Source organism: Borostomias antarcticus (assembly GCF_949987555.1).
Source record: "Borostomias antarcticus genome assembly, chromosome: 16".
Lineage (NCBI taxonomy): Eukaryota > Metazoa > Chordata > Actinopteri > Stomiiformes > Stomiidae > Borostomias > Borostomias antarcticus.
In genome coordinates, this window is record NC_140249.1 from 21,883,287 (window position 1) to 21,900,141 (window position 16,855).

The window sequence follows — 16,855 nt, forward strand, 5'->3', positions numbered from 1 at the left end:
TTTCTTCTGGCTTTCCTAGACTTTCATTGCTTTTTACAGACCCCAAAATGAAGCGATAGGCTATAGCAGTTGACTCAAGATGTAATCGGAGTCAGAAGATGGAGATATGTGTCGTTTTACCAAGTGGATTTAAGTTTGAAAAGCCCCAAAGCAGAAAATGGAGAGAACAGCTGAGAGTGGGGTGAGGAGGAGGCAGTCTTGTTCCCCCCGCTAGCTCAACGTTACCCGCAAACTCGGAGAGAAGGTGAGAATTAATGTGACTTTAATGTCTTTAATACCGGAATATGTTCAGTTTAACGGCAAAGTAGCCAACGCCAAATGATAATCAGAACAGTTAGGGTGAGGGGGTCAAATGACATTTTGCTGAAAAAACAACATTCATGTCATGGAATGGCTTTGAACTTTTGGTCGTGGTCAAACTTTGCTTCTAAAGTAGTTGGTTTACACCAGCTATGCTAATGTTGACTATCGTCAGAGTTAATTTAGCAGCTTTTTGTTCATATTCTAGAAGAATGTAGCCACAGCTTGCTACAATCATGGCCGACAAAAAAGTAACGCAAACTGATGGAAGTGTCTTAACTGCTGTAAACTGCAACAATGTCAGCGGACAATTCGCTTTTGGATACATTACATTGGATTAAGCACGGTGACAGTTTACTGCTTGCGAGGATAGATTTGAGTCAGACAGTTATCCTACAGTAGCGTGTATGTTTAATATGAACGCCTAAATATGAACAGTAAACATAATAGACTCATAGCTACAGCGTTGTGCCTCCAATTGAACAACAAGCTAAGCCCAAAAAAATCTTTTGTTCTTTCCAGAGGTTCTGCCCGTAGCTGTCTAGTCCCGTCATTCTGCTAGAACCAGAGTGGTTCCAGGCAGCCGAGCTCAGTGACCCAGCCGGTCTACCTGGTCCCAGGTTAAGGGCTGGGTGTGTCCGGGGAGCCCCCTGTCTCAGCTGTGCACCCCAGGTCTGTGGTCCGGTGACGCGGGCGGTGACCGCTGCGGTGCGTTGCTGGCCCGGCCGGCCCGCCTGCCCCCGGGTGGGAGGAGGTGTGCGCGGCGTTGGGAGGAGGAGTGGAGCGGCGGAAGGTTAGGATGTCCCGGTGAGGTGATGGGGTGCCGGACGAGCAAGGTCCTCCCGGAGCCGCCAGGGGACGTTCAGCTGGACCTGGTGAAGCAGGCCGACCCGGCCCACACCCAGACCCACACAGACATCTATAAGCACTTCATCAGAGGGGACGGGACCGGGAACGGCTCCGCCAGCAAGATGGGGTCCTCCCCCTCCCCCCACCACCAGGCCCAGGCCGCCTCCCCCCTGGCCCAGCCCACCTCGGCGAAGGACCAGTCAGAACCCGGGGCGGAACCCCGCAGGAACAAGGTGGCCAAGTACCGCGCCAAGTTCGACCCGCGCGTCACGGCCAAGTACGACATCAAGGCTCTGATCGGCCGCGGCAGCTTCAGCCGGGTGGTGCGGGTGGAGCACAAGAGCACGCGGCAGCCCTACGCCATCAAGCTCATCGAGACGCGCTACCGCGAGGGCCGCGAGGTGTGCGAGTCGGAGCTGTGCGTCCTCCGCCGGGTGCGCCACACCAACATCATCCAGCTGATGGAGGTGTTCGAGACGGCCGAGCGCGTCTACATGGTGATGGAGCTCGCCACGGGGGGCGAGCTGTTCGACCGCATCATCGCGCGCGGCTCCTTCACCGAGCGCGACGCCACGCGCGTCCTGCAGATGGTGCTAGACGGGGTCAAGTACCTGCACACCCTGGGCATCACGCACCGCGACCTGAAGCCGGAGAACCTGCTCTACTACCACCCCGGCGCCGACAGCAAGATCATGATCACTGACTTTGGCCTGGCCTCCACCAGGAAGAAGGGGGACGAGTGTCTGATGAAGACCACCTGCGGCACGCCCGAGTACATCGCCCCCGAGATCCTGGTGAGGAAGCCCTACAGCAACGCGGTGGACATGTGGGCGCTGGGGGTCATCTCCTACATCCTGCTCAGCGGCACCATGCCCTTCGAGGATGACAACCGGATGAGGCTGTACCGGCAGATCCTGAAGGGCAAATACAGCTTCTCTGGAGAGGTAAGACCCTGCTGACCCCTCCCCCCCCCCCCCACCTTAAACCCCGCCTCTCCTCACCCCTCACACCATCTCCGCCGCTAGCCTACTGGTGAGGTATAGCTTAAAGCGGTCTTTTCTGTTGATCTCCTCTCTCTGGGACTGTGTGCGTGCTTGTGTGAGTGTGTTTATGGTTGGGATAACTCCGGTCTAGATTTACTGTTCCAGTCTAAGAATCTAATCATGCCTCCAGCAGCACCAGGTCGGGGGATGCTGGATATGAGGCATATCTGTCATGTAAATAACGTCATGCATGTATTGAGCTCACGGAGGAGATTTACCTGGGGGTGGGGAGTAGGGAGGGGGCTGGAGGGGAGTTTAACATGCTTTGGGGGAGGTTCGTCTCTCCTCCCTGTTATCTGCTGACCCCCCATGTGTGTTATAAATATTCCAGCTCTGACTCTGGTCCGTGATTCAGTTCATTCTCCAATCCAAGGATCTACGTTAGAAATGGGCCCATCTCTCTTTTCAGGCCGATCAACGATTTTCTGCCAGCAAGATTGGACCATACTGACTCCAGTACCACTTTTTTAGAATGATTGTCTATTGGGGGGAGCAATCATTTATCTGGCAACCCTGCCTGACGGTCCATTTGCATTAGATGCAGTGCAACCTGGCTTACTTTAGCTAATGTGAATGGTCAGGGCAAGCGATCTAACGAGCTATGCCCAGAGACAGCTCTTGAATCATACATCAGTACCGTACATCAGTATGTATGATTCTATATCAGAGAATTGACAGGATATCGGCCGATCACAGATCTCATATTTTGAACGAAGATCGTCTGATTCCGATCTGTGGCCGATCGACCGGTCCGGTCTGTGTCAGCTGTGTAATGTGGTTCAATATTAATCTCTTTCTCTTTCTTTCTCTCTCTTCTCTCTCTCTCTCTCTCTGTCTCTCTCTCACTCTGTCTCTCTCTCACTCTCTCTGTCTCTCTATTTCTCTCTCTCTGTCTCTCTCTCTCTCTCTCTTCCTCCTCCTCTTCCTCTCCTCCGTAGCCATGGCCCAGTGTGTCTAACCTGGCCAAGGACTTCATCGAGCGCGTGTTGACGGTGGACCCCAGCGAGCGTCTGACGGCCGGCCAGGCCCTGAAGCACCCCTGGATCGTCAGCATGGCCGCCTCCTCCTCCATGAAGAACCTGCAGCGCTCCATCTCCCAGAACCTCCTCAAGAGGGCGTCGTCGCGCTGCCACAGCACCAAGTCGGCCCAGTCCACCCGGAGCAGCCGCTCCACCAAGTCCAACAAGGCCCGGCGGGCTCGTGAGAAGGAGCTCCGCGAACTCAACCGTCGCTACCAGCAGCAGTACAATGGCTGAGCTGGGGTGGGCTGGACGAGGCTGGTCTGGCCTGGGCCTGTCTTGTCTGGTGTGGTCAAAGATTTCTGTAGGCTGGCACTTAACCTATACAGGCCTTGACCGGTGGCTCAGCTACACCTCTCCTTCTATGTATCCATCCGTCCGTCTGTCCATCCGTCCGAGGAACAGAGCCAAAAAGGCAGCGAACCGCACAGAGCACCCTCCTCCCCCTTACTTCTCCTCTCCTCTACCTCCTCCTCTCCATGACTCTTCTCTCCTCCGCCTCCTCCTCCCTCCTCCTCTCCCCGCGTGCTCCGCATATTTATTTATTATTGTCGCGTCGTCACGACTACATTGACTCCTATTGTCTCCGTTACCATGGTCACTTGAAGATGTCCATCCAAAACGGATCTGTTGAACAGAATTCTGGGTGATGAAGTTTAAGGAAGGGAGGCGAGAGACTGTTCCCCTCTGCTTCCTGATGATCTTGCTGTGAATTTCCTCCGATGATGATGATGATGATGATGATGATGAGAACTCCGAGAGCCGTGGAGCCGCCTGTCTGCCTCCACCCTGAGGGCGGGGCCAACAGAAGACTGCTACAACACCAGGATGTTAACAAAGTCCAAAGCAAACCGTTATTTATTCGATGCTGTTGAAGTCAACCCTAGCTTGTGTAATCCTGTCTCCTGTCTTGACCGACTGGCTGGCAGCGATCCGACCGGAGGTTTCTAGTGTTTGTTGATGAGGGATGTTGATTGTAGGGCTGGGTATCGATTCGAATTTCAAGAATCGATTCCGATTCACAAGGTTCAGAATCGATTATCACGATTCGATTCAATATCGATTCGGTTAGTGTTACTAAAACCTGTTTTTTTTAGCTGTAACCTTAATTACATGACTGCCAAGTTATGCAACACATCAATACTAGAGCTGGGTATGAATCATTGAATGAATTAATGAACTATTCATTCCTTCATTTATTCATTCATTCATTAAATAAAACAGATTTTGGGATTCATGAATCGATTCTGAATCATTTGATTCAGAATCGATTAATCGTTTTTTAAACCCAGCCCTAGTTGATTGGTTGTGGGGTTGTCTTCTTCCAAAGCTCCATCAAGTCCATGGTTCATGTTCTTCTGGTCCTGTTCAGTGCAGCCAGAGACCACAGCTTGTAGAAAGTAGACGAGGACTAGGACTAGGACCCAGAATGAGATGGTGACTCTGTGGTAGAACAATATAAACACTTGTAAACCCATGGTAGATGTGTAGGACGGTCTAAAGACAGGTTCCAGATTGATTAGTCAGCCTAGTAGTACCGTAGTAGTGCACTTAATCTGAGTTGATTAGCAACGTCTAGCTCCTGGGTATACAGTAATTCCTTGTTTGGGGCAGAGAACTTCCTTCCAGAGATTTCTTCCCAGAATAAGAAGAGTGTGGGAAAGCTTGAATAGCATCTCTAGTGTCAGGAACGGTACCTTCGTGTGAGTGTGTTTGTTTGTTGATGTGTGCGCGTGTGTTCATGTGTTAACATGTATATCACAAGTAGGATGTGTGTCCATGGATGACATTAATACGTCCGTGTTTGATTGGTACGCTCCTCTTGTCTATAATCGGAGCCCCGATCCGATTGGAGCATGGCCTGGGGACCGCAGAGCGCACGTCATCTGCTCTGCTGGTTGATTGTGAACTTAAAGATACTGGAATCAACACATCTGCATCTGCTGACCTCACAACCTCTCTCTAATGGATGATTATACTGTCTCTGATGTTCAATCGTGTCTCTGTAGAATGTGCTATCCTGTCTCTATTCTAGAACTCTCATTTCTTTCTCGATTCCACGATGTTCTATTCTTTTTCAGCTGTGTTGTGATGCCACAGTACCTGGTCCAGCTCCACCCTCTAGTATAGGCCATACTTGGAAACTTTGAGGAGATCCAGAACCCTGTGTTGGCTATAGGAGCCACCAGTGGCAGGCAGGTTCCAGAGATGTTTGTCTCCCAGATGGACTCACTCTGGTTTCTTATGGGTCTGCTCTCTTACAAGTGACATAAACTAAGCAATGGCTCGGCCCAGATGGCTGCAACGGTCAGTCTTACAAAAACAACAACAACATCTGTTTGTGAAGTGTCTTTAATGTGTGCCAGGTCGTGAATAACCAAATAGTATTTGTAAGCAATGTCGCAGAATGTAAACACCTTGTAAAAGTGTTTCCTTTTATATCTGTATGATTTGTATAAATGATGTCCTTAGAAGAAATAGACAACTCAACACTGTTTCCTGAATACAGTTGTTTTTCTATGTATTTTCAATGTTTTTGTGTATTTGTGTGTCTGTATGATAACGTGTTGATTTCTCTACATTAACTATTTCTAAATGATTAGCTGGTTCAGTGGGTGTTGTGCCAATGTGTCAATAAAACCAACTCGAACCTGTCTACCTTACTACCTGGCTTTGGTCGATCTTACACACCATCAAGTAGGCCTATTAATGAGTATGCACCAAACAAGATTAGCGCACTCTTTTTTTATGCGAAAAGAAAGTTGTAAACCAGCTTTTGCTGTTACTGTAACATGTAATGGATAGGTAAAGATCCCATACAGTAATAGCACACGACATCTTTCCAGATGTGCGCCCCGTCTGGGAGGAATGCAGCTGCTACCTGCTACATCTGGCGCAGCTAAAGCAGCTCGCTAGCACTTCTGGATTACTGTTCTGCGACTGGGGGGTTTAGTTGGGTTGCCAGGTTTACTGAAAAAAAAATCCCTATTCGCAGCTCGGGAGTTGAGGTTGTCAGGTTAACTGAAAACTCTTGCCGCTAGGTTTTCGGTTTCAAGAAGACATAAATTGGTATTTGGGAAAGCATTGTAACAGCAGGATTACATAAAATGGGCAATAACCTAAATTGTGATTCGCCATAGATACAAAAGCAGAGCTGCATACCATTTGGCCAAATGACACCTTGGTAGGGGGATACTCGTCTAGCCTGGCAACCTCACAATGAAACATTTCTAAACAAGGCTTTTGTCTGAAAAGCCTGCAAGTTCAGTAAACCTACCAGCCAAGTAGTCTAACCCTATTCGCACCAGACACGGTGATAAGGCGTTAACCAGGTCAAGCTATAGCTAGGTGAGTCTTTCTAGCTAGCAGCAGTGTGCGACACACCACTAACGTGAACCATATGGGGCTATCCCCAGAAAGCCCAGTAGTGTTGCTCTATGTTTGCCCAGCTAGCATAGCTAGAAACACGCTTGCTACGCATGTGTGTTATTGACATTTCTGCAAGCCAGACATCTCTTTGACAGTATTGCTAGCTTGCTAAAAACGATTCTACTGTATGTTGCTTTCTCTGAGCTAGTCTCAGTTAACTGTTAGCTAGCTAGCAAACATAGCTAACGTTAGACAGTGTCAGTGAAAACTCTACTATTTAGCTCACGTTAGCTAGCTGGCCAGTTTACGGATACGTCGCTGTAGCCAACGTCAGACAAAGAAGGTAAATTCGCATATAATTAGTTTAAATACGTTATTAGATATTATAACTACTTTTGTAACGTGAATGTGTAGCATGCCGTGTGCTAGTAAGTTAGCTAGCTAGCTTGTTGAGTATTAGTAGCTAGTCTAATTCAACTAGGCAACGAGAGTGCTAGATAATGTTCTATTCATCTCTATTTATGATCTTGGCTGAGTGCATCTTTCCATTTGTATACTAGTGATACATGTTACCTTGCCAAACGTAAACAGCATCGTCTGGTCACGGAGGTAGTTAGCTAGATGGCTTATATTAGTGTGTGTGGGTGTATGGGTAGCTTAGCCTCTAACACTAGCTCTTTGACCCTATACACACCTGGCATGTCAGGGATGCGATCTCAAGTGGACATCTAAAGCGGCAGGAGTTCCCAGGGTGAAACTACAAACAACCACAACCCCCCTGTTCTGATGCCAGTAGGACAGCAGCACAAACCCCCACCATAACCTCCTCGCCCCTCGCTCTCTTTGTCTGTCAGTCTGTCTTGTCTGTCTTGTCTGTCTGTCTGACTGTCTGTGTATGTCTGTCTGTCTGTCTCTCTGTTTGTCTGGCTGTTGTCATTAACCCAGGCTGGGATCACTTGTGTGAACAAGTGACTGAGAGAAGAGAACAGCACCTACCCAATGGCCAGTCTTTCTTGTCTGTCTGTCTGTCTGTCTGTCTGTCTTGTCTGTCTCTCTGTCTGTCTGGCTGTTGTCATTAACCCAGGCTGGGATCACTTGTGTGAACAAGTCACTGAGCCAAGAGAACAGCACCTACCCAATGGCCAGTATCCCCTCTAGATGAAGTGATAAAGGCCCTGTTCACACCTGGCATTAACAAGCGTCTTGGCTGATCAGATCACACCTGACATTAGAATCCGTCTCCACATGCGTCTCAAGTGACCCCTTGTGATTGGATCTCACTTCCCCCACTCTATATGCAAATAAACACACACATCATTTCACACACTGTTGTAAATTAAAAGAATAAGAGGAAATCAAAACAATTCAGAGTGGATCTATTCCTTGGCGTGTTCCCAGCAAACCAAATGGCCCAAGATGTTTGACTCACTCGTAGTTTATATTAATGGGCTTTTCAAAAGTTTCAATGATGGTGGATGCTGAAAGGAGAAGTGCTTATTCAGTTGTGAGAGAGTTGCTTATTCAGTTGTGTCCAAGAAATGTAATATACCTCTTCTTTTTATCTACAGGTTGACAGGAACCTGATAGACCTGCACTGAAAAACCTTCTCCTCCAACTACTAGTGACCTCTGCCCTCCACCCTCCTCCCCCTGTCTGGCCTCACCATGCAGGCCCTGCCCTCCGTCTGGCTGTGTGACTGACCGACAATCTGGACTACAAACATGGAGAGGAAACGTAGAAAGAAATGAACTACGTGTCCCAGCTCCAGACCTGATCCGCTCTGCTCCTTGCTCTACCAGAGCCCTGTCCCCGCTGTGTCTGTGCTATGGAGCGAGGCCCCCGTAGACCGGCTCTCGGCCCGCAGGGACAGACGGGGCGTCCCCTGGCCGTGCGGCCCGCGAGGCTGCTGCTGCTGCTGGCTCTGCTGACCGGCCTACTGCCGGCGGTAGGTACGGACACGGGGGGCGGAGCCTCAGCCCCCGGCCCCGCCCCCCGGCCGGAGGCTGTCCTCAGCTCCAACTGCTCTGATCTGACGGTCAAACTGGAGTTTTCCACCAAGGTGGTGGAACACGGTGAGTTAGAACGGCGTCGGACAGGACGGTCTCCTGTGTGTGGGTGTATGGATCATGTTGTATATTGTGGACGTAAATGAAGTTACGTGCGTGTGGGGGGTGGGGAGAGGCATATTGCACGGTAACAGCAACAGACAAGCTCCAACACAGTGAAACAATATCTGTTTACCAGACATTCCCTAGTGTCTCTGCACATAGGATACCTGAAAGTTGTAGCCTTAAGGTTTTTGAAGCTTTGTAATAACAGCTGCATTATGCCTTAGTGTAGCTGCTGGGAGCAGCCGAGTACATCAGACTGGTTTATCTACCAGAGCCGTTTCCTCTCTTCTTCCTCCCTCCACCCTCCTCTGTACCAGCCTGTTGATGTTAAATCATGATAAATCGCTGCTCTCTACCCTATTAAAGTGCATCTTGGCATTGCTCCTATCTGCCCAGACTGGATAACGACATGTCCGATCTCGAGGTGCCTCTTGTGGTTAACCGTTGACTATCTATAATGATGATGTTTTTTGCGATGATATCGCCCCTGTCTCCTCCCAGAGTACATCGTGGCGTTCACCGGCTACTTCTCGGCGAAGGCGCGTCGCCTGTACATCAGCAGCGCCCTGCAGGGGTCGTCGGCGCTCGACTGGCGCATCGTCCCTCGCCAGAACCCGGCCTCCGACTTTCCCAGCGACTTCGAGGTGGTCCAGATCCACCAGGCGTCGCCCGGCAACCTGCTGACCCTGGAAGACCACCCCTACATCAAGAGGGTCACGCCACAGAGGAAGGTGTTCCGTACGCTCAAGTACACGCCCTGTAAGTCCAATAATGCCCCGGCTCCCCCCCCAGGCATTTGGGGGATTGTCAGCTGCCTGCTGGAGACGATTTGGGCTAAGCCAGCCCCTTAGGAATCTTGACTAGCCCCTTAGGAATCTAGACTAATTAAAAAATGATAACGATTAATACACCATTAATTGTGCAGCCCTAGTGATTAGCCTGTGCGCGTGTGCGTGCGCGTGTGTGTGTGTTTGGAGGGGAATACAGACAGAACTCTGTCCCCAGTCTACAGAGGAAAGGGGGTGGGGCAGCGAAGGAGGGGGGAGGAGCGGGCCCCTCCTCAGGAGCTGCTGGCTGGGGATGAAAGGCTTCTGTGTGCCCTCCGAATTCCCCCCCCCACAACCTCTCCTCACCCCCCTGCTCTCCCAACCCTCCCCTCCCTCGGTTCGGTCGCCCTCTGCAATCAGACTTCTCATTAGCTCAGCCAGCAGAGGACTGTCGCCATGGTTGCGGTGGGATTTAGACGCTGCTCTCAGCGGACTCTCATCACCATGACCTTCAGCTCAATCTGCTGACGTTGGACTTCTGGATTTGTGTCTGAGGTTCATTTTTTAATCTGACGCACCAGAGGGAACTGGTTGAAGCCGTTTGAAAGGGGTTGGCACTTTCGAAAATCCTTGGTATGCGATTGGATGAATTATCTGTCTATCACCGGTCTTGTCACACACTTCAACCCCTCCTCGCTGTCATCACACTTAAACCCGCCCAGCGTGGCCGCTAGTATTTCCTCATAGAACGCTGATTGGCTAGATCGTTTTCTGATCGGGCGCAAATTGATCTCTGTGGAGAGTATCCAGACTGATTAGTGAAACAGAATGTGAGCTCGCGAGATCAGGATGGTCTCACAAGGCTAGGTTATAGCATCTAAAGCCGACGAAAATCTGTTTTTGTTGTTGTTGATGTTATTGACATTGATAATCTTGTTGTTTTTTGATGTTTTTCTTTGCACCCGTGTCCCCACAGCGGAGCCCGTGGCCCCCAGCAACGCCACACGGTGGACCCAGAAGTGGCAGTCGTGGCAGTCGTCCCGCCCCCTGCGCCGAACCAGCCTATCGCTGGCCTCGGGCTTCTGGCACGCCACGGGGCGCCAGTCCAGCCGGCGTCTACTGCGCGCCATCCCCCGCCACGTGGCTCAGATCCTGCAGGCCGACGTGCTCTGGCAGATGGGACACACCGGTACGACCTCCGTCTGCGCCTGCCTGGTTGTCTTGAGGGCGCTGGCTGGTTTATATAAGGACTTCACACTCGTAATGCAGGACACTCTTGTAGTTGCCTGTTAAAATTGAGTTCTTTTTGTTCACTTGTGTTTTGTTATGCTTATGCTTTTTTGCTATGCTTATGCTTTTAAACCTGTAGCACTCTTGAGATTTTTTTAAAATCAAAAGTGCGTTAAAAATTAAAAAAAAAAATATTATTAATATTATTATTATTATTATTATTATTTTTTTTGTAGTTCTCTGTGACACATAGCCAGCGCGTGTGCTGTAAGGTGTGTGTGGTTCTGTGGTTACTTAGTACTGACTGCTTGTGTCATGTCGGGGTCAAAGGTTCCGGGGTGAAGGTGGCGGTGTTTGACACGGGCCTCAGCGAGAAACACCCGCACTTCAAGAACGTGAAGGAGAGGACCAACTGGACAAACGAAAAGACTCTGGACGATGGTGAGGAGGAGGAGGAGGAGGATGATGATGAAGATGATGTTGGGGTGTAGCTGTCTGTCTCGATGCTGAAGAGGAAGAAGAGGAGGAGAATGTTGTAGCCCCAGTCTGTCTGGGTGGTGAGGACTCTGCCGGGGATGTAGTCGGTAACGGCAGCTCTGTGTTTTGTTTGTCTCCAGGCCTGGGTCACGGCACCTTTGTAGCGGGGGTCATCGCCAGCATGAGGGAGTGCCAGGGCTTCGCCCCCGACTCTGAGCTGCACATCTTCAGGGTCTTCACCAACAACCAGGTGGATGTCATCTAAGCTCCGCCCATGACTCCGCCCATGACATCCTGCTCACGTCACAGACATGTAGACTTAGGATTCTAAGTAACGTTGAAAGCCGGGTAGAGAAACCTTGGTAGCCTGACCCCCCCTTGACCCGTGTGTGTGTGTGTGTGTGTGTGTGTGTGTGTGTGTGTGTGTGTGTGTGTGTGTGTCCAGGTGTCATACACTTCGTGGTTCCTGGATGCTTTTAACTACGCCATCCTGAAGAAGATTGACGTTCTGAACCTCAGCATCGGGGGGCCGGACTTCATGGACCACCCCTTCGTAGACAAGGTGATTTAGCTGAGAGAGACCAGGAACGTGGGTCCTGATTGGATATTTCAAATCAGGATTTCATCTAACCTCTGTGTGTCTCAGGTTTGGGAGCTGACTGCTAACAGAGTGATCATGGTGTCGGCCATCGGCAACGACGGGCCTCTGTACGGGTAAGGAAATCAATCAATCAATCAATCAACTAAAGCTTTATTTGTATAGCGCATTTCATACACAGAGGCAACGCAATGCGCTTTACAGAGAACAAGGGAGGTGGGCATACGACCCACCCCTACATATTCCAGAGGGAAGCAAAAAAACAGTATCACCCGGGGGCCAGATAAGTGAGCTGTAAATATTCTTCCCTGACCCCTCTCAACAACGCGATCGAGCAAGCTCCTGGAGTATGTTTGTCTAACGGCTAAGAACAAAAAGCAATAAATTACATTAAATTACATTTTCAGAGTAAGAAGGGCTAAAAACATCATAGGAGAGACATGGCAAATACTGGTGTATGTCTGTGTGTGCGTGAGTGTGATTGTGCCTGGGCCCAGATAGACAGCCCAGATAGGAGATGAGAGAGACATAGATACCGGGCATCACCCCCCACACGGTTTCATCACAGCTAGGATTTGTGGTTTGTGATTGAATTATGATAGTTATCTGATTGGCCGTCAGCTGACGGAGTGCACAGAGCTGTCCCCGATCGCACCTCCACCTTCTAGTTCACCATGTGACTTCAGCACCTGCGCTAGAGGGTCGTTGGCTAATGGGGCCGGTGGTGCGGTCAGGTGCAGCACACAGCCATACCGTTTTAGACCGTAATCCAGCGTCTGTTTATTGTTTTGGGAAAAACATTGAGCTGTCTAAACATCTGCCTGCCACTCCACGCAGTAAGAGCGATTTATGTTTAAAAGCGTTGAAGAGCCATATGGAAATAAATAACGGGAAAGAGATAAGTGGTTGGAGGTTTGGGGTTAATTGTGCGCGTCAGACACAGATTCTACCACAGTTCTACCAGGCGACCTGAGAGCAACTTACAACAACAAGTTACAAGAGCAACTCTGATAGAAATTGGAAAGGAAAAAGGGATCGCTCATATAGCGCTAGTGAGGTTGTTTTGTTTTGTTCGTGTCAGCACCCTGAACAACCCAGCAGACCAGATGGACGTGATCGGGGTGGGCGGCATCGACTTTGAGGACAACATCGCCAGGTTCTCTTCCAGAGGGATGACCACCTGGGTACGCCCAAACACACACACACACACACACACACACACACACACACACGCCCGAGACCACCCAGTTACAACTCCTGCACACTTTGCACAGTCTTTAACTACTCACACACACGCACACACACACACATACACGCACATACACACGCGCGCACACACACACATACACACACACACTGATCGATTTCTGTTCTCTCCCCCCACCCTCCAGGAGCTGCCGGGGGGCTACGGCAGGGTGAAGCCGGACATCGTGACCTACGGTTCGGGGGTGCGAGGGTCGGGCATGAAGGAGGGCTGCCGATCCCTGTCCGGCACCAGCGTGGCGTCGCCCGTGGTGGCCGGCGCCGTCACCCTCCTGGCCAGGTGAGGGCGCCACAGCAGCCGGACGCGGGGGCCGGGAGCACAAACCGAGGCTTGCATTGATATTACGAGCATCACATGTCATGATAACGCCACTGTGACAGCTGTGGAACCAGGATGTAGCGATGCAGCTTAGTCTCGTGACCTTTAACCGGTCAGCGGGAGCGGAGGTTAGGAATGGACAGTAGTGATTGGACGGTGGGTAGCAGCATGGCGAGCGTCTGGGCGCCGTCGCGTCTAAACTAGCGTTGGTGCTGTTGGTCATGTGATTCAGCGGATGTTCTAGTTGCTCCACCCTTCCTCTCTAGCCACCACTCCCTCCCCCCACACACACATACACACACACACACACACGGAGTGGCTGCTGATTTGTCGTTGTGTCTCCAGCACGGTGTTGAACAGGGAGCTGGTGAACCCGGCCAGTATGAAGCAGGCGCTGATCGCCTCGGCCCGCAGGCTCCCGGGGGTCAACATGTTTGAACAGGGTCACGGAAAACTGGACCTGATCAGAGCCTACCAGATACTCAACAGCTACCGACCACAGGCCAGGTACGCACACACGCACACACACACACACACACACACACACACACACACACACACACACACACACACACACACCAGATACTCAACAGCTACAGACCACAGGCCAGGTACGCACGCACGCACGCACACACACACACACACACACACACACACACACACACACACACACTACCAGATACTCAACAGCTACCGACCACAGGCCAGGTACGCACGCACGCACTCACTCACTCACTCACTCACTCACTCACTCACTCACTCACTCACTCACTCACTCACTCACTCACTCACTCACTCTCTCACACACACACACACACTCACTCACTCACTCACTCACTCACTCACTCACTCACTCACTCACTCTCTCACACACACACACACTCACTCACTCACTCACTCACTCACTCACTCACTCACTCACTCACTCACTCACTCACTCACACAAATACTGACCTTGTTCTTTCTATGTGTAGTCTCTAATAGAACTGTGTTGTGTGCGTGTGTTGTGTGCGTGTGTGTGTGTGTGTGTGTGTGTGTGCGTGCGTGCGTGCGTGTGTGTGTAGCCTCTCTCCCAGCTACATAGACCTGACTGAATGTCCGTACATGTGGCCGTACTGCTCCCAGCCCATCTACTACGGAGGCATGCCTACCATCGTCAACGTCACCATCCTTAATGGCATGGGCGTCACCGGCAAGATCAAAGACAAGGTACACACACACACACACACACACACACACACACATCGCCCACCCACACTAGGTGTGGAAAAAATAAAAATAAAAATAATCTCCCCTGGCTGAACCTTATTGGATATTCTGCCTGTCAATCATCCATCCAGCCAATCTGGCAGCCCTACCTGCCCCAGAACGGAGACCACATCGACGTGGCGGTCTCCTATTCGCCGGTGCTGTGGCCGTGGGCGGGCTATCTGGCCATCTCCATCTCCGTCGCCAAGAAGGCGGCATCATGGGAAGGCATCGCTCAGGGCCACGTGATGGTTACCGTAGCGTCGCCTGCCGGGAACGACGTGAGTTCCAGCGACCAGAAACGCCATTTCTGACCGCGTGACCGGTGACCGTGTTTCAGAGACGGCTGGGGTATAAATGTAGCATTATTGTAAAGTTGAAGAGTAGGGACCTTTTGTGTGGTATTACAATATTGTACAGTAGAGGCCTATGTAATATTGTATAGAACTGACCTTTGAATGTCCTATCAGTGAAGTATAGAAAGCAGTATTGTCAGTGTAGCGGAAAGTATTCCCTTCATGAGCAGTAGTCTATTAGTGTAATAAAGCGTGTGTAATGTAGTATTAATGTAGTATTAATGTAGTATTATGTAGTATTAATGTAGTATTATGTAGTATTAATGTAGTATCATGTAGTATTGTGTAGTATTAATGTAGTATTATGTAGTATTAATGTAGTATTGTGAAGTGATGACCTTATCTTGCTCTCCAGTCCCAGGTGGCCGGGGAGCTGACCTCCACGGTCAAGCTGCCCATCAAGGTGAAGATCGTTCCCACGCCGCCCCGGAGCAAGAGGGTTCTGTGGGACCAGTACCACAACCTGCGCTACCCCCCCGGGTACTTCCCCCGGGACAACCTGCGCATGAAGAACGACCCGCTGGACTGGTGGGACTGAGGCTCCTCCCTCTGCTCCTCCTCTCTCCTCACCCCCTCTCTCCTCATCCCTCTCTCTCCTCACCCCCCTCTCCTCATCCCTCTCTCTCCTCACCCCCCTCTCCTCATCCCTCTCTCTGCTCCTCCTCTCTCCTCATACCACTCTCTCTCCTCATCCCTCTCTCTCCTCATCCCTCTGCTCCTCCTCCCTGCCTCTCTGCTCCTCCCTGCCTCTCTGCTCCTCACCCCTCTCTCCTCATCCCTCTGCTCCTCCTCCCTTCCTCTCTGCTCCTCACCCCTCTCTCCTTATCCCTCTCTCTCCTCATCCCTCTGCTCCTCCTCCCTGCCTCTCTGCTCCTCCCTGCCTCTCTGCTCCTCACCCCTCTCTCCTCATCCCTCTGCTCCTCCTCCCTTCCTCTCTGCTCCTCACCCCTCTCTCCTTATCCCTCTCTCTCCTCATCCCTCTGCTCCTCCTCCCTGCCTCTCTGCTCCTCACCCCCCTCTCCTCATCCCTCTCTCTCCTCATCCCTCTGCTCCTCCTCCCTGCCTCTCTGCTCCTCATCCCTCTCTCCTTATCCCTCTCTCTCCTCACCCCTCTCTCCTCATCCCTCTCTCCTCCTTATCTCTCTGCTCCTCCTCCCTTCCTCTCTGCTCCTCACCCCCCTCTCTCCTCATCCCTCTCTTCCTCATCTCTCTGCTCCTCCTCATCCCTCTCTTCTCCTCATCCCTCTCTCCTCACCCCCCTCTCCTTCTCACCCCTCTCCTCCTCACCCCTCTCCTCCTCATCCCTCTCCTCCTCACCCCTCTCCTCCTCACCTCCTCTCCTCCTCACCCCTCTCTCCTCCTCATCCCTCTCCTCCTCACCCCTCTCTCCTTCTCACCCCTCTCCTCCTCACCCCTCTCCTCCTCACCCCCTCTCCTCCTCACCCCTCTCTCCTCCTCATCCCTCTCCTCCTCACCCCTCTCTTCCTCACCCCTCTCTCCTCCTTATCCCTCTGCTCCTCACCCCTCTCTCCTCCTCATCCCTCTCCTCCTCACCCCTCTCTTCCTCACCCCTCTCTTCCTCACCCCTCTCCTCCTCATCCCTCTCCTCCTCATCCCTCTCCTCCTCATTTCTCTTCTCCTCCCCCCTCTCTCCTCCTCATCCCTCTCCTCCTCATCCCTCTCCTCCTCATCCCTCTCCTTCCACCATTTCCCTTTAGCCACCCTGAAGTGTGATTATTTGTTGTGTACACATCACACAGACACGTTGTGTTGATTTTGATGTGTGTGTGTGTGTGTGTGTGTGTGTGTGTGTGTGTGTGTTTGCTTCAGGAATGGAGACCACATTCATACCAACTTCAGGGACATGTACCAGCATCTGCGGAGCATGGGGTATTTTGTGGAGGTG

At 51.2% G+C, this 16,855-nt stretch overlaps 2 protein-coding genes across 3 annotated transcripts in view; both read left to right on the plus strand.

Moving 5' to 3' along the window:
• pskh1 (protein serine kinase H1) lies at positions 1 to 5,788 on the plus strand. Its single transcript, XM_084451127.1, has 3 exons — positions 1 to 244; positions 823 to 2,093; positions 3,131 to 5,788. The coding sequence occupies exons 2-3, from the start codon at positions 1,116 to 1,118 to the stop codon at positions 3,446 to 3,448; spliced, it is 1,296 nt and encodes a 431-aa protein (XP_084307253.1). The 5' UTR covers positions 1 to 244; positions 823 to 1,115; the 3' UTR covers positions 3,449 to 5,788.
• Positions 5,789 to 6,449: 661 nt separating this feature from the next.
• The window catches only part of mbtps1 (membrane-bound transcription factor peptidase, site 1), a 19,989-nt gene continuing 9,583 nt past the window's right edge, over positions 6,450 to 16,855 (plus strand). The window contains exons 1-15 of one of the 2 annotated variants that reach the window (XM_084450630.1): positions 6,450 to 6,559; positions 8,149 to 8,652; positions 9,193 to 9,450; positions 10,435 to 10,647; positions 11,019 to 11,129; positions 11,306 to 11,415; positions 11,611 to 11,727; positions 11,812 to 11,879; positions 12,845 to 12,947; positions 13,155 to 13,306; positions 13,691 to 13,852; positions 14,410 to 14,554; positions 14,686 to 14,874; positions 15,305 to 15,477; positions 16,780 to 16,855. The exon at positions 16,780 to 16,855 is cut by the window's right edge and continues 40 nt beyond it. In XM_084450630.1, coding sequence (XP_084306756.1) covers positions 8,406 to 8,652; positions 9,193 to 9,450; positions 10,435 to 10,647; positions 11,019 to 11,129; positions 11,306 to 11,415; positions 11,611 to 11,727; positions 11,812 to 11,879; positions 12,845 to 12,947; positions 13,155 to 13,306; positions 13,691 to 13,852; positions 14,410 to 14,554; positions 14,686 to 14,874; positions 15,305 to 15,477; positions 16,780 to 16,855 — 2,124 coding nt within the window. In that variant the 5' untranslated portion in view covers positions 6,450 to 6,559; positions 8,149 to 8,405. Of the gene's footprint in view, positions 6,560 to 6,858; positions 6,924 to 8,148; positions 8,653 to 9,192; positions 9,451 to 10,434; positions 10,648 to 11,018; positions 11,130 to 11,305; positions 11,416 to 11,610; positions 11,728 to 11,811; positions 11,880 to 12,844; positions 12,948 to 13,154; positions 13,307 to 13,690; positions 13,853 to 14,409; positions 14,555 to 14,685; positions 14,875 to 15,304; positions 15,478 to 16,779 lie in introns of those variants that run through there. The other variant, XM_084450631.1, reaches the window with a different exon arrangement.

Coding starts and splice junctions, on each gene's coding strand:
- pskh1 (XM_084451127.1), top strand. CDS start 1,116: ATGGGGTGCCGGACGAGCAAGGTCCTCCCGGAGCCGCCAGGGGACGTT. Junction 2,094..3,130: donor AATACAGCTTCTCTGGAGAG/GTAAGACCCTGC, acceptor TCTCCTCCGTAG/CCATGGCCCAGTGTGTCTAA.